Source organism: Hemiscyllium ocellatum, chromosome 20, assembly GCF_020745735.1.
Source record: "Hemiscyllium ocellatum isolate sHemOce1 chromosome 20, sHemOce1.pat.X.cur, whole genome shotgun sequence".
NCBI classification, from domain to species: domain Eukaryota; kingdom Metazoa; phylum Chordata; class Chondrichthyes; order Orectolobiformes; family Hemiscylliidae; genus Hemiscyllium; species Hemiscyllium ocellatum.
In genome coordinates this window covers 52,004,913-52,032,353 of record NC_083420.1, presented here as the reverse complement: position 1 = coordinate 52,032,353, position 27,441 = coordinate 52,004,913, and the positions used below count along the sequence as shown (strand labels likewise).

The window sequence follows — 27,441 nt, the reverse complement described above, 5'->3', positions numbered from 1 at the left end:
CTACTTCAGTCATTATGTAGCATAAAAGATTACAACAGGATCATTGAAAATACATTAATTCCTTGCTAAATTAATTCATAATTAACAGTGACAAAATATTCCATGCTCCATCAACCACTTAATAATTATCTAATTAAACACTATTCTGATATTTTTAAAAGGTATATGTTACTTCATATGGAATATATTCCTTTTTACGAATATAAACAATTACATCAATAGTGAGGAAGCCAGACCAGACAGACATATGAATGAAGAAAAGCATTTTGGACATATGAACAGTCAGCTATTAATTACTTACCTGGTGTAATCATTATTTTTTCTTATAATGTTTTCAAAGAATACAGAAGCCTAAGAAGGGAAAATTATGAAAATGCATTACTGAGCTTTTAGGAAACTGTATCATTAATAGTCAGACATAGAAATGAAAGCAGTTAAAAAGCACACTCTGGTATAATTCCATGCATATTCATTAGCGACTTAATCCTTACACTTGGGGAAATTGGTCAAACATTCATTTAGTCTCTCTCAGCTCATTCTAAATTCTCAACACATTGACTCCAATAAATTCCCATTACACAAATTAGCAAGGGGAATACTGCAGACGTGACCACTGCAAGTTAAATAATTTCCAAACAGATTTATTCTAAATAAATGAAGAATATGATTCCTTACTTGTTCTGACTCCCACTGTTTATTATTGACATCATTAAGACTGAGGTCTGATGTCAGGTGCACACGTGAGATCTGACGAACTAGTTCATTTGGAATCTTCCGCACTGCTCTTAATGGATTAGTTTCAGTCTGCAAAACCTGGATTCAAATGAAAAGCAGTGTAATTTAAGAAATACACTGTATTCTGTAAGCTGGACTCAACAGTGTTAAAGCTTCCCGTACTTAAGTAAACACAACGTACAGATACAGGAAAAGACAGTAATTTGATTTTCCTTAGACCATTGATACGCATAACATTTACCTTGAGAACAATAATCTGCTGTGTCGATTGTGGTGCTCCCAGAATATTTCTGACAAATGTAGGACTGGAAGTCACATTGACAAGAACTATGGGATCAACAGTTTCAAAAACTCTGCTTGGAACACCTGGCACCAAGGTTCCAAGTTCAAGTAGATTGTTTGCGGTATTGAGCTAATAAATATAAGAAAAAGGAAAGAATGAATTCAAAACCATGAAACGAAGCACAGCCAAACTAACTTTAAACTAAGCGTGGAAGACAAAGCTTTAGATTTCTTCTGCCTTTCCCTCCCCAATCAACAACACCCTTACACCACTAATCCTGACCCTTTTGTCCAAACACCTCGAAAACCTCTTATCCAGTACAAGTGTTGCTTGGTGACAATGGTTGATTCATATCCCAGTCACCAATTTCAGCTGCGAACAAGTTCATGACCAAAACAAAACTGACTGAGTAGAGTGATCTTTCTTTTGCTAGAAACATGCTAATCATCAAAATCCCTTCCTCCACTGTCTTTAAGCTGAGCAGGGAATTTTACAGGTGCTTGACCCCAGGAAACCATTCAATACTTGAAACATTATACAGTCAATTCTGCTATAACATGTTTTTTGCTAATGCAAATTGGCTATAACGCAATTGGGCAAATAAGGAACGCTGTATCTAAAGTGTGAACTTTTAAAGTGTGCGATGGCTATAATGCGATTCTGGAATAACCGCCTGTATTAAACTACTTTTTTTTAGTACATTTTACTGTAAGTACATATCAAATTCCCACGTATATTTCAGAATAGAGTATGATTACAAAACTTTAGTTTCCTATTAACTTAGTCCTTACCTCTACACCACTAATGGTTAACTTGGACACAATGGAATTGGCTTGGCCACGGTTCCATCCTCTGACAGAACTCAAACTTGGCAGAGATGCCTTAAAATTATTTGCGTCAGTTTCCTCAATCTGTAACACTGAAAGTCCGACTGCTGTTTGCTGCAAACTATTTAGAGTGCTGGCCGAAAAGTTGCTGATTCTACTCACTAATGATTTTGAAAGCTGCAGAAAAATAAGAAACAAGGAACGCAATTAAAGTTGGACACGGTTAAAGAGAAATTCAGTAGCTCAGTGAAAGATTAGGTACAGTATTTGGTTGAACTAACTTTGTTTGCTAAAAGTTACAATTCAATTTTTCAAGATATTTCAAGAGCCTCCTTTGACCATCAGTTAATGTGGCCTTTCTATCCCACTCCCATCTGATACTATGGTGCAATGGAATACCAATTACTTGGCTAACTTCATACCACCATGTTTTCAAGCTGTAGTCTCAGGAAATTAGGAAGTCTTGCAAGGAGATCACAATTAATTGCTTGAAAGTCATCAAATTTCATTTTAATTTTTAACTATATATTTTGCTTGCACTCATTGAGAAAGCTTTCTCTGCATTCAATATCTGACAATGAACTCTATTTTAATTTACGAGCAGGAAAGCATGGACGGCATGTTGATGTAGTGAAAAGCACTCCTGCCCCTTTAAATCCAAAGTCAATTGCCAAAGCCGGTTGGATTTAGCTGTTCTCACCTTCTTTGCACTGATTGGCAGCACAATGGCTCAGTAGTTAGCACTGTTGCCTCACAGCTCCAGGGACCCAGGTTTGATTCTACCCTTGGGCGACTGTCTGTGTGGGTTTCGTCTGGGTGCTCTGGTTTCCTCCCACAGTCCAAAGATGCACAGATTAGGTGAATCAGCCATGCCAAATTACCCAAGTATCCAGGGATGTGCAGGCTAGCTGGGTTAGCCATAGGACATATAGGGATAGGGGTGTGGGTCTCAGCAGGTACTGAGTTGGATAGTCCAGGTAATTCATCCCAGGTTTAAAATATTAAAACTGACCCAACCAGATTTCTGGAAAGAGAATTCTACATTTCTATCACCTTTGCATGACGAAGTGCATGATTTTACACTTCAATGGCCCAACTCTAAGTTTTATATTAACAACACCACTCTGGTATCTAGGGACCATTTTTAGTAATAGTGGGTGATTAATGAGTTATTTGCCTTTTGCTGAAATATACCTCAGTATTTAGCAGACAGCAAGTTTTACCTTCCATCGTCATTAGTAGAGCCAGTGAGAGATTGTTGAAAAAAGGAACACCAGCAGGTTTTCTGGGTGATGAGCTGACTTGCCTCAGCAAATGTCTGACTCATGGAGTTATAGAGATGTACAGCAAGGAAACAAGACGACCAGATATCCTAACCTAATCAAGTCCCATTTATCAGCACTTGGCCCATATCCCTCTAAACCTTTCCTATTCATATACCCATCCAGATGCCTTTTAAATGCTTTAGTTGTACCAGCCTCCAACATTTCCTCTGGCAGCTCATTCAATACACACACCACCCTCTGTGTGAAAAAGTTGCTCCTTAGGTCCCTTTTAAAACTTTTCCTTCTCATCCTAAACCTATGCCTTCTAGTTCTGGACTGCCTGCCTTTGGGAAAAGACCTTGGCTAATTCACCCTATCCATGCCCATAATGATTTTTAAAATCTCTGTGAAGTGGTTTTCATAGTTTCCATAAACAGTAAGGTCTCTGTCCAGGTAGAGTACTGCAATGAATTGAAGATAAGTGCAAGGCTCTGTCTGAGGGTAATTTTGACTTTGGTTAATTATGCTATGACTAAACCAGATGACACTAATGTCAATATAAACTAAAATCAGAATAGATGTTTAATCAGCAGCTAATCCAACAGCACCTATGTTGTACAACTGTTCAAAGTGAAGTTACTTCTACCCCAACTTGGTTAGTGTGGATTGGTTGGACCAAAGGGTGTATTATCAAATGTGTGACTCTATGACTCAATGCTTAGTACAAACAGTGGAATGCCTCCGAGTGTTTGAACATGCCTGTGCCAAACAACAGATATACATACAATCTGTGCAGTGGGACAAGTGTATTGAATTATTTTCCTTGAGCTTTTGAAGATTATTTTATTACCTTGATCTGTTCATCAGTTGCTTGAGATAATGTTTCATTGGACGATGTGTTGAACCCACAGATTTGGTTTACCCTTTCAATGACAGACAAGGTCTGCTCTCCACTCAAGGATTCAAATATGTCTGTGCCAGCAGCGAAGCAAATAAGAGAATCTGGAATGCTACAAGCAAATACCAGAGGTTTATTCGTAGGTATTTCAGACTCATAAATAATTATCAGGAATCCACATCCGTATATTTACTACGAATCAACATAAACATTGTAGTTACTTTGAAACCTTTGTTCTACACTTGACTTATTCCAAAGCTGATTAATCCTAAGCAGTCATCAACTCAGGTACAAACTATAAAACTAAATGCCCTTTTTAAAAGTTATTTATGCAGATTAGATCCTATCTGCAAAGACAATAATTAATAGATTGAACATTTACAATGATGAAGTCAGAAGTCACATGACATCAGGTTATAGTCCAACAGGTTTATTTGAAACCACAGGTTTTCAGAGCACTGGTGAAGTCACTTCACCAGACAAAGAAGCAGCCCTCTGAAAGCTTGTGATTTCAAATAAATCTGCTTGACTATAACCTGGTGTTGTGTGACTTCTGACTTTGTCTACCTAATTCCAACACCTGCACCTTCACATCATTTACAATGATGAGAACAAATTACCAAAACTCTGGGTCCACTACGTGGATGACACCTTTGTCATCACAAAACGAAACAAGATAGAAGAGACATTTAACATCATCAACAACACCCTCACAGGCATAAAGTTCACCAAGGAGGAAGAAACCGACAACAAACTCACATTCCTGGATGTCACAGTCGAAAGAAAGGACAACGGAGAACTACAAACCTGCGTATACAGAAAACCGACAAACACTGACCAAATACTTAACTACACCAGCAACCATCCCAACACACACAAACAAAGCTGTATCAGAACACTATTCCAAAGAGCCATCACACACTGCAACACAGACAAACTTCGAAAAACAGAGAACCACCTATACAACATATTCAAGAAGAACAGATACTTAAAAATACAGTGCGCAGATTCCTCAAGAACAAAGCACGACAAGCAGACCAAACACAGCCAGAAACCCTAACCACCTTACCATACATTAAAGAAGTTTCAGAAATGACAGCCAGACTACTAAGACCCTTCAGAATCCTAGGAGTACACAAACCCACCAATACTCTCAAACAAAAACTAACAAACTTAAAAGACCCAGTACAACCCATGGACAAAACCAACGTCATCTATAAAATTCCATGCAAGGACTACCACAAACACTACGTAGGACAAACAGGAAGAAAGTTAGCCACCAGGATATACGAACACCAGCTAGCCACACAAAAAGACATGACCCTCTCTCCCTCGTAGCCCTACACATGGATGAAAAAAACCACCATTTCGACTGGGACAACACATCTATCCTGGGAGAGGATAAGCAAGGACATGCCAGAGAATTCCTAGAGGCCTGGCACTCCAACCACAACACCATAAACAAACACTTAGATCTAGATGCCATCTATCAACCCCTCAAAAAGCAAACAGGAAATGACATCACCACAAACCCCAGGAACCCCATCCAGGAGAAAGATATAAATAGAAAGCAGGAGACAACAGCTTCGCCTCACTTGGAGGTCGCCACTGATGATGTTACCTAGCCAGGTAATGAAACGTCTGGATATCAAACCTACAGCTCAGCGAGCAAAACCTACACCCTCAACCTCAACCTGAGCTACAAACCTTCACAAACCTTGCAAAAACCAAAAATGCAATGTGTGCACGTGGGATAAATTTCCCTTGATGATGAATGACCTTTAGGACTGCAGTCTGAAATACAGTCACTAATTTAAAGCATTAAATAGCCCAGGCTCTCAATGCTACCATCAGCTGGAAATAAAGATGATAGCATGAATTAACTGTTGCCAATTGTCACAATGATCCTAGGTAATCCCACACTATCCAACAAAAAGACAATAATTTTGTGATATCCTCTCCCTGTGCATCAGGCAATATTAGAATATATTATTAATAATGAATTGGTGCAGTTTTTCCCACAGAATTGAGGCTATGTTCTGTCTGCACAGTGCAGCTAAGTGTATGATTTAATGTCATAAGTTTGAAGTGGGCATTGAAAAGACTAATTTGGATGTTTCTTTACAAACCCCAACCAAGTGCACATATAGAAGATTGTTGTTATTTAATGTTTAGGTAAAGTTCATATTGATAAAGTTTATGGTTTTTAGCAGCAAAAACGTAACTAAAAACATTTTTGAACAATGTGCATGTTTTCAAACCATATTCAATCATTAATGATTATGCAAAAACATTATCTGTTGAACACATACCTCAAGACATCAATGTTTTGGTTGCCATTCACCAGGAAAGTAAGATAGAGCTTTGAGATTTCAGCGGGTAATGTCAAATTCTTTAGGAGTAGCAGGTTCTCAGGGTTTGCTGCGAAGTCTTGAAGCTGCACAAAGCAGATTGATGGAATGAGAAATACTTTACCACCAAATATGCATTTTATTGAATCACAAAAGGTTGCTGATGCTACATGTATCAAAACTAAAATGTTAGAACGTTAGTACGTTGCATTAATCACCAGTCATGGAAATTGCATAAGTGACACAGTTCATTTTGCCTGACCAATGTTGTGCTGTATCTCGAATATCCCTGTATTCTCCATTCACTCAACTATTGTATTCTTAACAAAGTTAATTCTTCAGTCATGAAGTGCTTTCTTCATTCTTGGGATGTTGGGTAGGCCAGAAAAGTTTGCCCATTCCAAATAGCCCTGTTGTATAAAGTGATGATTTTGAAAGGGTTAATGTTGGACACTGCAGCACATATGTTCCCAATCTGATGAGTTTTGGGTGGACAATCGGGAATGTAGCTTGTGATTCCAGTGGGGTAGGTCATACGTGATTGCTGATAGACGAAATTATTAAGGCTGACTGGCCAATGTAACTTATACCGATTGCTACCATGCAATAAACTACAAAGACCACAGCCTGCTCTTATTAACACTATCATTGCTAACCAAACAGGCCCTTGGACCTAGTATGAAAAGGAAGATGAGTGGCACAACTTTACCCCAATCATTAGCATTTGTTTCTGCAACAATGATAGTGTTCCTTCCTTTCATTCAGTCAAAAGATCTGGATCCAAATCTCACCTGCTCTAGAGGTGTGTAATATCATCTCTGCATAGGTTTTTTATTGGAAAATAACGACACCCTGTCAGCGAAAACCTCACTATTGAGGGAAAGACAATCTTCCTAGAACTCAATCCTTTTGGTAGCATATCTTAATAGTAAATCGAGAATAACGTACAATTGACGCATTGCTGGTGAACGACTGAAGATCAGATGCTGTCACATTATTCATGAAGAGTCCCAGATACTGAGCAAACCAGGCAGTGGAGTTCAAGACTGGGTCATTCACATCATAGCATTTGGGTTTGGGCTCTGTTAGACAAAGTAAACAAAGCAATGATTTAAGAATGATGTAAACACATCCTTAGAAATTAAAAATCAATTGTTTCTTTCAATCCATAAGAATAAAAATCTGCAGTTTTTAAAAAATCTTCTGCCCAGACTGTTTTGATAGGGCTACATCTGTTTGGAAGGACGTTTCCCTTTATTCCAAGTGTCTTGTGTCAAGCAGATCAAAAGTTACTACAATGGTATATTAATGTTATGAGAAAATGTTGCACTAAGGGATGCGTCTGTTGGTGCCTTGAGTTGGTAGATAATGCTTGAGTTTGGTCTACGGTGGACATTTTTGGCTATGGCACTGGTGAATAGTAGAAATCAAAACCTTTTCTTCAAAAAATTGTTGAGATGCTTCACAATTTGTAAAACAAAAAATTACTTCAGGCAAGTGTTCAATCATGACAATTTTTACAACTCAGTTCTGTTTATTGTTTTAAACTTTGGGTTATGGGAACATCATCCATGTGGGTCACCATTTTTTTTCCTGATATGGAGGCAAGTACAATAGAAGACATGAATTTTTATTTGGTAGGATGAGTTACCTGTCAAATATGTTGTTGCATGAAAATAGTTGCAAAGTGTGACAAGAGAAAAACAGTTTAGATGCTTGGGATCTGGTTAAGGAAAGTGCTGGGTATAGTCAGGTGAGATGCCTACTCCTTCTCTGGGTATGATCAGCAAGATACAAATATTGTCTCTCCTAGGTGCCTCCATAGTACAAAAACACTAAAGGTGGCACAACTGGCTGAGAAAGTGCGTAATAAAACATGCAGGATGCCAACTTTATAAGTAGGGAGATGAGTACAAAAGCAAGGAAGTTATAATGAAACAGCTTAAAACACTGGTTCAACTCTAACTAGTAAATCGGGGCACCAAACTTTTAGAAGCAAGTTAAGGAATTCGAAAATTTGCAGAAATGTCTCACAGAAATGCTTTCATGGATGAGCTATTTCAGTTAAATGGATAATTTGGAGAAATTATGGCAATCTCCTTGAGATAGAGAAGATTAAGAGGCAATTTAATAGATAAAGTAGGGAGAAAGATTGTGTGAATGCAATGATTAAGATTTAAAGTGATTGCCAAAATAAGCAACAGTGACACGATGGAAAGTTATTTTTATGCAGTAAGTTATTAGAATCTGGAATGTAATGCCTGCGAGTATGGTGTAGGCAGATTAAATCTAGGGGTTCAAAACAGAACTGGATACCTATCCAAAGCAGAGAACAAAACTGAAGGGCTACAGCAAAATGCTAGGGGCTGAGGCTAAGTGAGACAGTCTTATAGCAGGCAGCTCTGAACACAGTGGCCTTGCTTCTCAGCTATATTCCTTCTCGGATAGTAATGAGGTCTTAATGTGAAATATATTGCATATGAGTATGACCCAAGTGTCATGGGCTGTAATGTCATTTTTTGAATGAATAACACAAGCTTGAATGTTATTTACTTCTTTGTGGAAACATTGTGGAAATACTCAATTTTGAGTATGACTAAATGATATTCATAAGTGTGTTATCCTGTATTGAACCAAAGTCTTTATCGCTGACGAAATAAAATATAACTCCACTTTACCTAGACAGGGCAAAGCCCAATAAAATACTAGGAAATATTGCTAAGTATTGATCTATAATTGCTGTGTGGCCAAATTGGCAGTAATTTTAAACTCTCACTGTGTTTGAGCTTTGCAATATAAAACTAACCTCTCTGCTTGCACCCTTACAATTTACCTTAGAAATTATAAGCTGGATTGTTAATATTAGCATTTTATGGATATACTCCATTTACTGAACAATATTTCCAACATTGCACTTTTTCTCCACACGAATCATGTTATAAAACAGCAGGTGACATTACCTTGTTGCAGATACACATTGATCCCATTATAGATTTCGTTCTGCTTTTCTGATGTAAAGTCACTGTAACGAGCACTCAGCGTTCTCACACTAAATGTGGAATGCAATATTTTAATAATTATAATTAATAAAATATTTTATTAATTAATTTCTAGGATCATATAATATAATTAACTGATTACTGAAACATATACAGGAAATAACTAATTAGTTCAACAAAGTAATCCACTGTTTTGCTCTCTTTCACATAATTCTTCAGTTCCCAGAAATGTTTTTTTTATTCATACATGTGATGGGTGTGTCACTGGCTAGGCCAGCATTTACTGCTGTGGGCCTGGAGTCACATGTAGGTCAGACTAGGTAAGGATGGTAATTTCCTTTCCTAAAGGACATTAGTGAACCAGATAGGTTTTCCATCAATTGACAATGGATTTATGGTCATCACTAGACTCTTAATTCCAGATTTTTTTTTATTGAATTCAAATGCCACCATCTGCCTTGGCTAGATTTGAAGCCAAGACTCTAGAACATTGCCTGGATCTCTCGATTAACAGTACAGCCATAATACCATGAGGTAATTGCTTCCCCTGCTAGGAGAGGTGTGAAGAGCAAAGAGAATTGGTTGTAAATTTACTGAACTTTGAAATCAAGAAATAGATGCAGCTACATATAAAGGATGGCACCCACCGTATTTTTGGCTGGAGCTAATTATTAGGATGAGAATACTGAGATTAACAGCAAACAAAATATTGCTCAATAACTCAAAGCTGCTCCTTTCCAAATCATGACCACATGGGAAACTGGTATTTAGGTTGCTTGGGGACTCTAGTTTATTTAGTTACATTTGTTGTGTAGGTGAGTTTAGTGTTGGTAGAGAGCGTACAAGTGAGTCAGAACTGGCAGGATGCCCATCAGACATCTTTTCACCATTCATACCTGAGATGATAACTGAGTTGACAGAGATAGAAGCAGTGATGTTACCTTTATTCAGTAACATTTTGTTATAACACAGTGTAAACCTCTCTGCTAATTTAAACCCAACTGATAGGGAAGCTCACCTCGCGCCATAATCTGTTAAATTTCAAGAGGCAAAGAACTATCCCAGATCTCACTACTTAAAGTAAAAATTAACAATTTTATTCTTCAAATCCAAAAGAGATAATCAAAACAACAACTACGTACAACTCCTTTCTCTTACACCTATGTTTTACCCCCCACTCTCGAATACTAGTCCAATAAATTCCCTCTTAAATTTACAGCAAACACCCTTCAAACCCAGTTGTCATCTTTGGGTATCAAAAGGTTCCTTGTGGATTTCTCTAGGTCGGCTTTGGGGTTTTGCTGCACAAATTTTTTATGGACAGGTACGTTTCAGAGAGCTATCTTGCTGGCAATTGTCGGTGCTTGGCCATTCTTTGCTGTTCTCCCTCTAACTGTTCAAAATGTCCAGTTTATACCCCAAAACATTGGATCATTTCATTGGTTTGATGTCATCCCAAACAGTAAAATTCAAATTCGTTTCGATTTTGGTATCTGGGGCATAATTTAAACTAATTGGCTGAACTTGAATTTGTTTTTGTTCCATGGCAACTCAACTCCAGCTAATTGTTTCAAAAAAAAGTTACATTTTAAAATTGTTCAGCACATTCTGTGCTTTCAGTCCTTGCCAGCTTCCTCTCTCTCTTAACGGTAAAGGAAACACCTACACCTTCATAACATTTGATGACAGAATAAAAAAGAGATAATATTCTGAAAAACCTGTGATTTTCTCCATATTCCAATTCACATAATGTGATTTCTCTGAAAATGTAACTCAGAAATTGCATGCTTACCATGTGTAAAAATGACAAGCATGCAAAGATCAAAGTGGTTCAGAAATTTTAAACAGGGTTGTATTATAACAACCAATGACTGATCAATCGGTCAATGAGCATGTAACCAAATGTCAGCAATACTCAACTTGCATTTCTTCTCAAAAGTGAGAAATTAAGATATTTTAAAAGTAATTTGAAAGATGTTCCTTTTGTGTCTTAATTAATAGAGATTGATTTTTAAGTTCATCAACAATTCAATTTTGTATCCGGTGTATTATCAATAAGATGTACTGCATAAAGATCCTTGGACAGCACCTTCCAAACCCATGACCACTTCCATCTGGAAGGACCAGGACAGGTACATGGGAATACCACCACTTTAAGTTCCCCTCCATGGCACTCATAATCCTGACTTGGAAATGCATTACTGTTCTTTTACTGTCCGTGGGTCAAAACCTTGGAATTCCATCGCTAAAATCATTGTGGGTCATCTGTACATGGACTGCAGCAGTTCTAGAAGGCAGCTCACCATCAAGGGGCAACTAGGATCAGGCAATAAGTAATGGCCCAGCCAATGACACCCACATCCCATGAGTGAGTTGGGAAAAAAAATAGGATGGTAAATAAATGAGATGAACCTTTTGCTTTTCTTATTAAGATTTTTCTACATCAGACCAATTGACTTCAACTGTTGAAATAGAATAGACAGAAATTTATTTAGTAGAATCAGTATTGAAAATATAAACCAATATTTTTCTTAGATCAGGAGTATATATATTACTGTGCCTGGAAATCAATTATTTGTAATCAGAGAGATAGTAAGTGATTTTGTTGCTGCATACACTTAAACTGGATCATAAATAAATTCAACATGCACTAAATCATGGCAATCAATGGCTTCAATTCTTGTTGGACACATATATAAACTAGTTTCTGAATGCAGTACATAAGAATGTAAGAACAGAAGAAATAAGGGCAGGAGTAGGCCATCTGGCCCCTCAAGTCTGTTCCGCCATTCAATAAGATCATGACTCATCTTTTCATGGACTCAGCCCCACTTATCCTGCTCACCATAACCCTTAATTCCTTTACTGTTCATAAATCTACCTTTGCTTTAAAAACATTCAATGAGGTAGCCTTAACTGCTTCACTGGGCAGGGAAGTTCTGCCTCAACTCGGTCCTAAATCTGTTCCCCCTCATTTTGAGGCAATGCCCCCTAGTTCTAGTTTTACTCACCTGTGGAAACAGCCTCCCTGCTTCTATCTTATCTATTCTCTTCACAATTTTAAATTTTTCTGTAAGATCCCCCTCATTCTACTAAATTCCAACGAGTATAGTCCTCCCGTCTACTCAACCTCTCTTCATAAGCCGCCCTCTCAACTCTGGAATCAACCTAGTGAACCTCCTCTGCACCCTCTCCATGTCACATGTAGCTATTTAAACTCATTTATTATGTGTCTAGCATTGTTCAAACTAACTCAGAATTACAAGGAATACCAAGCAATGATTTAATTGTAAAAATGATTTGATTGCAACTTTAATGACATCATAAAGATTAAACTGCTATTTGTGAACAACTTAACAGAATAATAGCGTAATTGAACAATGTGAGAACAGATAATAAGAAATGTGAATATATTTACATTTTCCTGTAAGGGAGGCACTGGACTTCAAGCGTGTTGTTGGAAACCAGGAGGTCAGTGGTAAGGAAAGACAGATAGGGACTTAGTCTGAAATTAAGCCATACATCTTGCTCTGAATCATTGAGTATAGACAGGCTGTTAACAAACTGTGGCCACAGACCCTCAATGATGGCAGCTTGGTTAGCATCTGTCAAGTTCTCCTGAAAAATAAAAAATAAAAATCAAAGATTTGTTACCATTTGAGAAAGATAAATCATAGAATCGTACAATCCTTACAGTGTGGAAACAGGCCCTTTAGCCCAACAAGTCCACACCAACCCTCTGAAGAGTAACCCCACCCAGATCCATTCCTTTACTCTATTATCCTACACAGTGGTCCCCCCTTACCCATGGCGGATATGTACCAGGACCTACCACAGAAACCCGAAACTGCGGAAAGGAGATAACCTATTCAATTAAATGGGAAACATACCTTCCTGGCAGATTCCTGGTCCCTGGTTCCAAAATGTTCCCTATAATATGTTCCGGTTGCTGTAAACTGCGGGTCACCCTGTATTTACCCCAACCAATGCACCTGTCCTACATATCCCTGTACACTATGGGCAATTTAGCATGGCCAAATCACCTGACCTGACCTGCACACCTTTGGACTGTGGGAGGAAACTGATGCACTTGGAGGAAACCCACGCAGACATGGGGAGAATGTGCAAACTCCACACAGACAATCACCCAAGACTGGATCTGAACCCAGGTTCCTAGAGCTGTGAGGCAACAATGCTAATCACTGAGCTGCTCCAAAAAATGATGAAACAGGTGGCTCCAATACTGCAGCTGTGGTATATAAATTACTTCCAATGGACTTTTCCTAAACCGAGCATTCCCCAGCACCATGTTCAACAGGGACCTCAGCTGTGTCCGACGCATCGCCTGCACTTCAGCCCTCTTCCCTCCCACAACTGAGATAGGGTCTCTCTGATCCTCACTGAGCACCCTACCAGCATCCACAACCAAAGGGTTATTAGCTGCCATTTCTGTCACCTCCAGCATATTCCCTCTCCTTCTTTGTCAGCCTTCTGCAATCTTCTTCCCGACCTCTCCGCCCCCACCCTCTCTCTGGCCTATCACCCTCACCTTAACCTCCTTCCACCTATCGTATTCCCAGCGCCCCTCCCCCAAGTCCCTCCTCCCTACCTTTTATCTTAGCCTACTTGGCACACTCTCCTCATTCCTGAAGAAGGGCTTATGCCTGAAACGTTGATTCTCCTGTTCCTTTGATGGACCTGCTGCGCTTTTCCAGCAACACATTTTTAAGCCTTCCGCAATGACCATTCCCTCTGGTACACCCTGATCCACTCTTCCTCCACATCCACCACAGCCTAAGGCACCTTCCCCTACAACTACAGAGGGTGTAACATCTGCCTAATTACTTCATCCTTCCTCAGTATCCATGGTCCCAGACCACCCTTCCAGATGAAGCAGCGATTTACCTGCAGTTCGTACAACTGAGTCTACCGTATTCACTATTCACAATGTGCTCTTCTCTACATTGAGGAGACAAAGCAAAGACTGGATGACTGTATTGCAGAATAGCACATTTTGTCCACAAAAAAGACCCTGAGCTTCCAGTTGCTTACCATTTCAACACATCAACATCTTTGCTGCCAATCATCTCAAACTTACTGCAGTGCTCCAGCAAAGCTCAGTGCAAGCTGGAAGAATAGCACCTTAGTTTCCACTTGGGAACTCTATATTGAGTTCAATAATTTTAGGGCCTGAGCATCTATCACATGTCCATACCACAACCCCATATATCAGGCTGTGTCATTACATGGACTGTTACCACAACTAACCAATTGTCAGCCTCTCATGGTTCACATTAGCAGCTATTCATTCTCCCAGACTGATCTTTACCCAGTCTTTGCCCAATCTCTCACTGGGCTCCATCTCCACTTATTAAATTCCATTCCTCTCCCCCTAATTCCATCTTCAGCAAATCTACCAAATTTTTCCTTGTGACAATCAATTCTGATGAAGGGTCACTGAACCAGAAACATCAACTCTGATATCTCTGCACAGATGCTGCCAGATCTGTTGAGCTTTTCCAGCAATTTCTGTTTTTGTTTACATCTGGACCATTCACTTACTCCCTGCTGAGTATCCTTCACTTGAGATCTTTGTCATTTTCTAAGTGTGGTCGGTTTTTCTCTCTTTTTGACTATCAGCACTCTTCTCCCCTGTGCCTCTTACCAGCGTCTGAGTGGACATTTGTCTTCAGAATACGCAACACAGTTGCTCTCTTCAGGTACTCCTGCACAGCTTAACTGCCATCACTGTGTGACATCATTACAACAATACAACATTAACATTTTCAGAACTGATACCTAATGCAATTTGCTCCACTTGGTTATTTACTAATATCTCGGCTGTGATATTTTTGATGGTTCATTACCATTCTCAGATTTTTATTTTATTCACCATGGGATGTGGGCAGCTCTGGCTCTTCCAATTACCCAGAGGACAGTTAGGAGTCAACCACTTTGCTGCAGGTCTGGACTCACATATAGGCCAGACCAGGATGGTAGTTTCCTTTGCTAAAGGACATTAGTGAACCAGATGACTTTTTCTGACAATGGATTCATGGTCATCAGTAGTTTTTTAATTCCAGATATTGTTTTTTATTAAATTGGAATTCCACTAATTGCCATGTCGGGATTTAAACCTGGGTCCCGGAACATTACCTGAATCTCTGGATTAACAGTGATAATACCACTAGGCCATCACCTCCCCGTAATGTATTTAATATTACTTACTGAATATTAAAATACAATTAATATTAGAATTTGATTTGGGCTTCATTTGTTTCTGAAGGTTCTGAAATCTGTATCGCTTGTTAGTCAAGCACAACATCCACATTTGACAATGAAAGCTTTTTTATAATGTCCATAGATGCAGGAAAAAAGCTCATGTGATCTTGTCTGGGTGAAGGGACAAAAACTCCAGATTTGGAGATTCATTTCAAACAATACTATTCCATGATTTGATTTTGTGCTCAGTGTACTCTGATCTCCATCTTGCATCACTTGTAATCATTAGGAATTAACCTGCAATTGCTCTAACAGATGAACGATGTGTAGGTGTGACAGGTAAGAAAGACGAAGTTGGAAAACATTAAGATGCTTTGATGACATTTATGGGCTTGAACTCCTCCAGAGATTGTCCCAGTTCTCCACTTCAAATTTGATGCAGAAATTCCCAAAGGAATGGTACTGTAAAACTTTAACTCATCAAGACCATGCTTTAAGATCTTGGATGGCCTGTCAAGCCTCAAAGATCTCTGCCTCTATTAGACATCAAAAATCTAGTCAGTGTGAATATATTTGATGATGCAGCCTCCATGGTTCTCTGGAGTAGAGAATTCCAAACCTTCAGAGGAGAGATTTTTCTGCATCTCTTATGTTCAAAGAAAGATCTCTTATCTTGGAGCTGTGCTCCCGAGTTGTAGATTCCTCTCTCAACATATCCCCTCAAACATTCCACTTCTCTCAGAATTTTATATCTTTCAATAAGATATTTTCTCATTTTTCAAATCATAGTCCCAATATGCTCAATTGTTCTTCATAAGGCAACTCCTTCATCTGAGGAAACAACCTTCTCTGAACTACCTCCAATGAAAGTAAGCAAGGAGGACAAAACTGTACAGAGTATTCCTATGATTCTAAAGGTTTAAGTAACACCAGCAACTCACATTTTGTGTCTTTAGATTGAACTGATCTACAAACGTTGCCAAATTCTGGATGGGTTGATAATTCATTAGCACCATTTTCAGAATGTCATTGTCATCAATGAATCCAGGTCTGCTGAACAGGTCAGCAAAATCACTGGGATCAGCAGTATTAAACACCTGTAAAAACACAACAAGGAAATTCTTAACCTTTCTAAGATATACGATATAAAAGTAGGAGTAAAGATTTTGCCAGAAGTTAAACAAACCAATATATTCTCCATAGAAACAAATCATTGTCATAAATTACTCGAACAAAAATCTAAGCTAGGTTGAAATATTGTGCTTTTCTTAAACAATTGATGAGATAAAATTTCTTCTCTTTTAGCCTGTAATGTCTCTGAGCAGATTCAACTGAACCAGTGGAAAAAATGGGAAATGCAAAACAAAATTGAGTAATGCCCAATGTCTCTGTCTATGCTTTTCAAACTTGTTCAATATTATATTCACTCAGATGAAACCCCATCCACAAGATGGGTACATGAACAGGAGGGGTTTAGAGATTTTGGGCCAAATACAGGCAAATGGGACTAGATTAATTTAGGATATCTGGCTAGCGTGGATGGGTTGGACTAAAGCTTATCAGATTTCAAAAGCTTTCCTAAGCACACACAGGCACAGCTACCATCTATTATAGATAATGAACTAACTGCAAAGCCCACCGAAGGGATGGTAGTGCAAAACTTTAACTCATCAAGATCATGCTTTAAGATCTTGGATGGCCTGTCAAACCTCAAAAATCTAATCAACAGTGCAAGTAATATATTGTTCAACATAGCTTTCTCTAAAAACAGTGATTTTCAGTGACTTCAGATTTTGTTTATGAGGAATCAGAAACTTGTGTTTTTCATGGGTAAACACATTTTGAGCTGGTTTAGAATAAATGGCACCAGATTACCACTCTTATATACATCATGAATGTATATTCACTGCCTGTTTGCCCCAGTTCATGAAAAACTTTGCACTAGTCATTATGCAAACTCTTTAAGTGGAAACTTGAATTGGAACCTAATTTGTACAATCTCAAGGTTATTTGGGTCAGTTGTATGTGGGGAGTGGTGGCAGTGGTGATGGTGATGGGTGAGCTGTGGGGCTCCATGGGGCAAGATAATGTTTACAGTATCTGTAGATTTTCAATAAATATTAATTGCACAAACTTCTAATGACCTGCACAATGATGCTTATAACAGGATTTTTATATTAACATGATATTCAAAATATCAAATACACATCCAACTGCATCACTCTTTACATGATGCATTATTCCGTGTCCTTGTTATTTAATAATTGGCTATAAAAAAGATAAAGATAGAATCTTCATTCTCATATTCAGGAAATTAAACATGATACAGAGGACAGGTTTAAAAAGGCATCAAGTGGTTTCTTTATTCTGTAATATATTTTATTTATATAAAATGGAAAACAGTGTCCCTGCACTGTACATTAGGAAGTAAAGTAATATCAAACTGGAAAGGCAGATACCAATCCTATTTCACAAGTGAAATGACACTGGTGCCAATATTTATTGTAAAGTGGAGAGGAGTTGAGGACAGACATTTGAGGAAATGTGGGAAGGGCAGCTAAATTCAGCTACAGGAACGCACTGTTTTACCTTCACTTTACACCCAGCAGGCCAGCTGCTAGGGGCAAGCTGCAAATGTTAGGAGCTGTAGGGCCAGTGTCAGCACCATTGAGGCATGTTGGATAGTCAGCAGATCACAGGCAGGGAGCAGATCATGGGCAGGGGAAGGCTGCTTGCTTAAAGATTAACTTTGGTGGACAGGAGTGAAAAGCACATCTGCTCCATTACACCCTCAGCCAACTGCCAAAACCTATTGAATTTGGCAATTCTTAGCTTCTTGCCACTGATTGTTGCCCCTGTGGTTAACACTGCTGCTGCCTTACAGCAGCAGGGACCCAGGTTCGATTTTATCCTCAGGCAACTTGCTTGTGTGGAGTTTACACATTTGCTCAGTGTCTGTGTGGGTTTCCTCCCACAGCCCAAAAGTGTGCAGACTTGGGTGGACTGGCCATGGTTACATGGCCATGCAGGGTTACAGCAACAGGGCTGGGGTTAGGTCTGGGTGTGATGCTCTTCAGAGGGTTGGTGTAGACACAAAAGGTAGAGTGGTCTGTTTCCACACTGTAGAGATTCCACGACGTTCCTGACACTTCGTTTTGTATATTATAATTAAAGATTGCATGCTTTAAGTTGATCAACCTTCAAAGTGTCATGGTTAAACTGAAAGTAGGCACTTTCACATGTTTACCAATTGAAACCACAGCCCCAACTTCTGATGCTTGTCTTTAGAGTTATCATTATTGATTTTACCTCCACTGTACGGTTTGAAGGAACAAATGATGACACGTCAGACAGAGTTAGAAACTCCGAGAAATTTCCAAACTGGCTGTTCAGATAAAGGCTGAAACTGTTGTTTTCGTAACAGCGTAGAGGGATTCCTAGGGAAAGAAAAGCAAAGGCAAAAAACTTTGGCTATTTTCTAAACAGATACTCATGAAAATAACAACCCATGACTAAAAAATATTTCATCTAATTTAGATGTTAATTCCAAATATTTCTGGTAGACAAGGTAGTAAATAAAGGCTTATGGCATACTTGCCTTCATTGGAAGGGACATTGAGTATAAGGATAGAAAAGTTATGCTGCAGTGTTATAGAACTTTAGTTTGGCCACACTTGGAATATTGCGTACAGTTCCAGTCAACACACTACCAGAAGAATGTAGGTGCTCTGGAGAGGGTACAGAAAAGATTTACCAAGATGTCGCCTGGTATGGGGGATTTTAGCTATGAAGCAAGGTTGGACAGACTGAATTTGTTTTTACGGGAACGTAGGTGACCTGATAATAGTTTATAAGATTGTGAATAGCATGGATAGAGTGGAAAGTATGAGGCTTTTTCCCAGGGGTCAATTACAAGGGAACACAGATTCAAAGTGCAAGGGGGAGATGTTTAAAAGAGATGTGCAAGGCAAGTGTTTCACACAAAGAGTGGTGAGTGCCTGGAATGTGCTGCCAGAGGAGGTGGTGGAAACAGACACAACAGCAGCATTCAAGAAGCACCTGAACAAACACCTCAACAGGAAGGGAATAGAGGGATATGGATCATGTAGGTGAAAACAATTTTAGTATGGAAGTGCAAAATTTAGTGCGCAGGCATGGAGGGTCAAAGGGCCTGTTCCTGTGCTGTATTGTTCTTTGCTCTTTGTTCTGGGATGTAGAAATGTGAGGAATACCAGAATGGTATTGAAGTAACTACTGGCTAGAGATAAATCAGGACCCAAGAGTCCTTCTTTGAAGCCCACATTTGAAGCCCACAACAGGGCCGCAGAATGGTTGCGCCCCTCAATGGAGCTCCACCTGGATCAAAACCTCAACATTTGCCAAGGGACTTCAATTATATTTAAAAGCAGAACTCTTACAACATTAATACAAGATGGACAGATTAGTTTGGTACCTATAGATAGGCGGAAAATGCCATTGACCTTCCCTGTAGCCTCAGAGTCTCTATCAGACTTTCTGCTAGCTCAATCTGACTCTTGAAGTTCAGGTGCCTGCCTTTGCAATGTAAAGTTGGGATTCTCCACTAGTCGTGCCTACTTGGGTGTCAGAAGATGATTACTCAGTCAAAAGAGATTTAGTTTTGACGCATTCCTTCTAATTTATGGATTATTTTTAAAAATGTACATGTACTACAATATGCCAAGCATTATTTTAAGCTGCATTACTGCAACTTGTTTTCCATAGTTATAACGATTACAACTGTTGTTGTGAACAGATAGTGTAAGATGACTATTGTCTAGTCCATTGGAAATGTTTCACAGAACAATTGTTTGTGAGCACAAGTGATTTAATATTGCTCTTATAAACCAAGAAATCATTATTTTCTTGCCTCCAGCATTTTTAATGTTAAATGGCCAAAATTGGGTTTTGCTTGCAGTAGTTTGCAAACCTTGGAACAAAACAGTAAAAATTCATAACATCTTAAATACCTTTCAAAAGTGAACCGTCACAGCAAGAGGTTTAAATGATCAAATCCAATTTGTGTCTTAAACCCTCATTGTGCCCTTTATTTAGATTCAAGATCCTTCATTCAACTACTTCACTCTTGATCTTAACGAGGATTTCTATCATATAATGGTCACTCTTCTCCAAGGCACCCACAAAACAAGACTGTTCATTAAGCAATGCCAAAGTCCCATGACAGAGTAACAAGGAATTCAGCTCTGAGTACACAGGAGCCAGTCTAGAATAGCCTGTTGTCTGGTTGGTTTCTCAATGCATTGATTTAAAACACCACCAGGAACACATTCCAGGAAATCCTCCATGATTTGGTTTGACTACTTTACACAAAAGTTGCAACTTATTGCACAGATCTCAGTATTCTTGTTTAATGTCTTCTTTTACATTTCCACGACTGCTTGGGGGCCAACAACATGATCATTGAAAGATGAGGAAATTGGAATTATTTTTAGGCAGCCACACAGTGTAACAGGCCAACTAAGGCTTAGTTTATCAGACTCTGTTGAAAAAAAAATCACTTTTACCAATGTAGTCAAATTCAATTGAATTACCTTTAGTATAAGCCAGTATATTTCTATATATAGTTTCTTGTACACTTGCAGTCAGCTGCTGTTTGATTGAGCTCAATGTTGAGACACTGCCAAAATAAAAACAAATTAATCAGATACACCAATGACAGTAATTGTAAAAGCAAATTAATATTAAATTGTAGATTTCATAAATGTGTGGTCCCAGTTTTTGCAGGGATATTTGCAGTGGAAGCATATATTGGAAATCTGTACATAGAGATGACTGGAACTGAAAAAAAATTATTTCATCCAAGAATTTTAAAAGAAGGAAAATCCAGGAGATCCAAATGCCATAAATGCTAGCATTCTAGGATCCATGTTAGCTGCAGAAATTCATAAAATCTACCTTTATCATGAGCTAGTTTTTATGTTTTAATGGAATGACTAAAATCATAATGTCAGCACAGTGTTCACTACTTGGTTTCTATGAAGAGAATATTTTGTGATCCCTTTATGCTATTGGGAGGCAATGACCTAGTGTTATTATCACTGGATTTGTTAACCCAGAGACCCACATAATGTTTTGGGTTCCCAGGTTTAAATCCTGCCTTGGCGGATGGTGGAATTTGAATTCAGTAAATATCTGCAATTAAAGAGTCTGATGATGGCCATGAATCATTGCCAATTGTTGGGGAAAAAAACTATGTCCTTTAAGGAAGGGAAACTGCCACCCTTATCTGGTCTGGCCTACATGTGACTCTGGATCCACAGCAATGTAATTTACTCTTAACTACCTTCTGGGCAATTAGGGGTGAATGAATAAATTTTTTTAAAAACTATGTTTGTTAGACAGCCTGTGATAAAGGGCAAGATAACAAATGGCAGGTACAGACCCAAGTTTTTGAGATGCTCAGTTTTATTCTGGTCAAAATCAGCAATAACCTGCAAAACATTTTCTCCATTTCCCAACCCAAACAAAACAAAGAATGCATTTACATGATCTGAGATCCATTGCAGCTCTCCGTGGCAAATACTAAAGGCACAAGGTTTTCTGTGAGTCCTGGGAGAAGCACTTGCAGCCTCATTCTAAACCAGATCTGGAGCTCTCCACTGCCAGCATTTGAAAGAATCGGCTGTGCCCGAACCAGAACTTCTCGCAGGAAAGCCGATCTGACACCAGGGGTGAAGTCCACATTGTTCTGAAATAATTGACGATAGGTGGAGGGAAAAACAGCATTAATCCAAACATAGGTACAAACCCATAAATCAACACTGAAAGTTGCTTTACAAGTCTACAATATTTTAGATTCATAGAATCTCTATGGAAGCAGGCCAATCAGCTCACTGGGTCCACACTGACTCTCCAGATAGCATCCCACCAGACTCCTCCCACTGCTAATCCACCTAGCCTGTACACTCCTGGATACTATGGGCATTTGACACAGCCCATCCATCTAACCCTGCACAAATTTAGACTGTGGGGGAAAACCAGAGCAAACCCATGCAAACACAGGTAGAATGTGCTACCTCACGGAGACACACACAGTCACCCAAGGGTGGGATCTAACCAAAGTCTCTGTGCTTTAGGCAGCATTGCCAACCACTGAGCCACCTACTGCCCTGGTTTTTTTAAAAGCTAAACAGGTGAGCCCTATATCCCTGGCTTTTGTTTTAGGTGGTGCAGTATTAGGTAGTCCAGTTCACTTCGCAAAACATTATCTAGCAGAGGATGGAATATGTATTGCATTATGAATTGTCTAAGCATGTCTAACATTCATACTTTTACTAAAAGAGCAATAAATTTGGATTGCAACCAACTCTACATATAGATTACAATACAACTCTTGTACAATTGAACACAACTAGAGACTACCTGATGCTATTAGAGTTCATGACAAATACATCGGAAACTATACAATTCATCTTCATGTAAGAACTGAAAGTGTTGTAATGTTTAAAGGTTGTAATTGTGCCAGCCTTCACTACCTCCTCAGGCAGCTCATTTCTGCTCCAGACTAGCCATGCCATCCAACCTATACCAGTGCAACTGTAACACTGGCATCTAACCAGCATTCGTGACCCATTTTTATCTCAGATTTCCAGCATCAGTGGTATTTTACATAATCTGGGGGAAGCGTTGTTTGAACAGATTTATGCCAGGCGATGGGAATCTTGCCTGCCAGTTGGAGGGCTGGACAGAGCCTCATGTTAGCTCCTTTGGGGAAGGCCTGCCCATCAGGCACTTAATAGGGCATCAGTAGGCCTTCCTGGAGATCCAGGAGCTGTCAGTTAGTTCAATACTTGTTTCACAGAGAGGAGACAGCTGCCAGCATTATGCCAACTGGAGTAGCAAGCAACCCCAGGTCACATTGGCAATGGTGCAATGCAGGGTCATGGGAGAGGAGAAAGAGGGAAAGGTGACGGTTTTCGGCAGGAACTCTCTCTCTTTCCCGATGCCATCCCTCAGTCCAGCACTGAGTACCTACAAACAAGGAAATCCTCTGATGAGATCTAGATTTACTGTTTGGGGCTCCTTGCTGAGCAGCTGTTCATTGAATACAAATGGTGTAAGACTGAAGTCTCAAATGGCCAATGATCACTTTCTTAAGAGTGAGAAAGTCATCCCTGAAGCAATCAGGGCAGAAGTGGGAATGGTGGTGGGATCTCCATCTGGCATGATCGTGTCCAATGAGATTTTCTCCATTCTCTCATTCAACCCAGGAGGGAGGGGGTATTAAATTCCATTCTTAACATTTTTAAAAAATATGTAACAGTCTCGTACCTGATTGGCAGTAGTTCTGAATTTTTCAATGAACTCGGTAACAGTGGCACTGGTGATAGTATTGAAAAGCCTCTGCACATCCTCAACATTAGTCAATGTTCCGTTCTTGGCAGCAAATTCTCCAAGCTGGGAAGGTGTCAGTAAGTCTGCTGCATCAAGCTGTAAATAAGAAAAAGCTGAAGACTAATCCTCTTAGTAATCCTGCAGGCTAACAAATGACCAACTTTCACAGATACACACGTGCAAAATTTCTTGGGTCTATACTTTTTCTTTAGATTTCTATCAACTTGGAATTATTGCCGCTTCTAGGAAGAGGGGAAGAAATTCAACTTAAACCAACAGAATCACCGAAACCACACAAGAGGAGGCTGCCATTTAAGCTTCACCCTTCTGCACTGTTTTTCAGGATAAACTGCTACCACAGAAGAATTAACTGAGGTTTCTGATTTAAGTAATATGTCACACTCAGGTGCCAAATTATCTTCCATTTATTCGCTAATGTTATGGATAGCTGCAATTAGAATTGGCCAGACAGTCTCAGCGTTAATGAAGATCCATTCATCTTTTTGCGATTACATGCTACCTCATGGCACGGGAACGTAGAACATTTTGGTAAATGAAACACTACCAATGAGTGAAAACCATGTACAGACAGCCATTCATATCTTTGTTGAAATTGTAAAACATAATTGTATTGTTCAATACCATATGCTTAATATAGAAATGTAATCTTTTCAAGTGGGTAAAACTTGATACAGGAAGCGAAATTAGATCATTATTTCAAGCTGCAGGGATTAATAGTTTAACTTCAATCACACCTAAAAGTTGAAACTTATTAATATGATTACTCCATTAAATACCATTAAATCTGGTTTTCAATTGCAGTTATTCAAATATTCAGATTAAAGACTCATTGAATAATCTCATTATTGCTACAAACTCTGGCTGAGGAGTAGTATTATTCAGGATCGTAAAGAGGACAGACTGGCTCTGTCACTTACTGCACTGAAGTCTGGATTCAGCCTGGTTAAATCGTCGAGCTGAACAAGTTGGCCGAACCTGCCCCAGTTCTTCATCAGCCAATCCCTCGAACCATTAGTGTTGCTGATACAAGCAGCGTCTGGATTTAAAGGTAAAAAGGAATTTAGCTGTTTGCACACAATATTTCCTGGTTTCATATCTATAATTAAATCACCCGTGTTTCTGTCTGTGGAATGATTTAGAAGAAGCTTTTGTAAAGGGCTACGTTTGAAGAACACTGGCACTAACTGATCTAGGTCCATCAACTAACCTGACTTGCTTCAAGTGAACTATTTCTTTGGTGAAAAAAGTAAGTACTGTCATGTCGAAGAAAAATGTTAGGACCAACAATTCATGCTTATTGTAACACTTAAAATACTCAATTTTCAAATGTTTTGCATGCAGGCAAAGGCAATTGAACAAATTAAACTTTCATTACTTTTGGTTCAAGTTAGATGGTTTTAAGTTTGCTAAATTGTGTGCCATCTGTGAATGTAACTTTCTCACTGATTCACTGGCCTTTCCAACTCACCTGTGCGGTTCAGGTAACCAAAGATCCACACTCTTAACACAGTATTTCTTGTTTCTTGTGGCATCTCACTGAATCCGTTATTCAGTCCTTTTACACTAAATGGACAAACATTGGTAGCATTAATAATCACATGTCAAATCAAGGGAAATCTTTTTTTATTAACATGAAAGAAAACAAGTTTGGAATACTTCAAAAAGACCGTCAATAATCAGGCTTAGTGCTTGGAACTGAAAGCTGTTTCAAGTATCTCTCCCACACTGAATAACTGCTCAAGATCAGTTCCAAAATCTTTATAAATTAGGCAAATTCAATTTGCGCTTTGAAATTTCCAAGCTGCAGTAATGACCCATTGATGATTAACAATTTAAATTGTTTTGATAGGGATCATTGTTAAGAGTTAAGTATGAGGAAATAAATTATTGTAATAGAGAAGGAAACACTCACACAGCTTGGAAACCATCACAGGTTATGTTCCTCATCAGGAGGCGATTCAGCACTGACTGGGAAATACCAGCAATGAAAGGCCTGAGTCTCTCTTGGAACCATTTCCTCAGGAAATCTGCATTGGTTAAGTTTTCATTGGTCTTCACTACCTCCCACAAAGCATTCACGAATGTAATCTTTGTCATCAATGGAATCAATGATGTGTTCAGGGTCTGAAACAAGCAATAACATGTATTTAAGTTTAGTGAACAAGAAGATTCATACCACATTCTAGGAACAGCTTCAAAGCTCAGATGCTACTCAGTAGTGCACCAATTCACGGTGTAGGGAAGATCAATGCCTCAGAGAACTATTATAGTGCTCGGCAGCAGTCAAGAGAGCATAGCTTGAGACTAACAAGCAGACACATTGCAAGAGATCCAGGACGTTCAGTAGGGAAAAGGTGACATTTCCTTGGATTCATTTCCCAAGACAGAAATTGACATGTGCAGAAATTAAAGGAGGGAACGTGTTGCTGGGACTGTCATGAGGTCAGCCAGCAGGAAGTCAGAGAATAGGAGCCACAGGCTGGAGCCTGGAATGGGAGCAGAGCGAGCACGTGCCGAATCTCGGAAGTGGAGCTTGGCGTGGGAGCAGTGCGAGCCCAGGCTGGCCAGGGGCACGAGTCCCAAAGGTGGATTGTGGGCCGGAGCCCGGTGTGTGGAAGCAGCGAGGCCTCGTGCTCTAACGTCCGGCAGGCATGGACTCAGTGAAAAACAACTCAAACATGAGCACTTTTAAAGATATTCTTTATTATCATTCTAGAGTTTTTAAACTCTATTCCCATGCTTGTCTGTTTTTTAATATTTTAATTCTGTAACAACACTTAGACTATCTGAACCGAGGAACCCTGTACCTAAGATGACACCAAGAGACATTACAAAGCTTTCACTGTACTCACTGTCAAAGGCTATGTCTTTGAAAATAATGGGTGACTGGTGATGGGATGCCATACTCTAAAGGGTCATTTCACTTGTGGGGCAGTGATATCATTGCTATCTCTGAGACAGGGGACCTGGGTTCAGTCCCACCTACTCCAGAGCTATTTCACAATAGCTCCAAACACGTTGATCAGAAAATAGGTGGAAATTTTAAAACCTACATCAAAGCTGAAAAGGCCCAGAATCCATGGGGTTTCCCATCATACTGACTGCACATCGTTAGGAAGTGGGCTGTAGTCCTGCAATCGCAATTTCGATCTTAGGGAGAAAATTAGCAAGCTGGACCTCAACGGCAGTAATTATCCTGGGGCCATGAATAAGCAAATACAGAAACAGGAAAATGAGAATGTTTGGCTGGAAAGATGGTGCAGGAGGAAACGCTTTAGGTTCCTGGGACACTAGGATGAGCTGTGGAAGAGATGGTACCTATACAAGCTTGATGGATTGAATCTGACCAGAGCTGGGACTGAGTTCCTTGTGCAGCGTTTTGTTGGTGCTGGGTTTTAAACTGACACAATCGCAGTGGGGCAGCTCGGAGAGAATTGACAAATAACACCAGAGTGCAGGAAACTGAG

At 39.3% G+C, this 27,441-nt stretch overlaps 1 protein-coding gene across 1 annotated transcript in view; it reads right to left on the bottom strand.

Annotated features, from left to right (window-relative positions):
* The window catches only part of LOC132825289 (uncharacterized), a 292,786-nt gene that overhangs the window by 97,285 nt on the left and 168,060 nt on the right, over positions 1–27,441 (bottom strand). The window contains exons 95-111 of the mRNA XM_060840393.1: positions 25,887–26,098; positions 25,443–25,537; positions 24,892–25,010; positions 23,891–24,049; positions 22,105–22,307; positions 21,151–21,236; positions 18,890–19,017; positions 16,522–16,677; positions 12,777–12,976; positions 9,320–9,408; positions 7,308–7,441; positions 6,321–6,445; positions 3,961–4,120; positions 1,810–2,022; positions 977–1,147; positions 676–813; positions 302–351 (exon numbers count right to left, since the gene is read on the bottom strand). Coding sequence (XP_060696376.1) covers positions 302–351; positions 676–813; positions 977–1,147; positions 1,810–2,022; positions 3,961–4,120; positions 6,321–6,445; positions 7,308–7,441; positions 9,320–9,408; positions 12,777–12,976; positions 16,522–16,677; positions 18,890–19,017; positions 21,151–21,236; positions 22,105–22,307; positions 23,891–24,049; positions 24,892–25,010; positions 25,443–25,537; positions 25,887–26,098 — 2,438 coding nt within the window. The remainder of the gene's footprint in view (positions 1–301; positions 352–675; positions 814–976; positions 1,148–1,809; positions 2,023–3,960; positions 4,121–6,320; positions 6,446–7,307; positions 7,442–9,319; positions 9,409–12,776; positions 12,977–16,521; positions 16,678–18,889; positions 19,018–21,150; positions 21,237–22,104; positions 22,308–23,890; positions 24,050–24,891; positions 25,011–25,442; positions 25,538–25,886; positions 26,099–27,441) is intronic.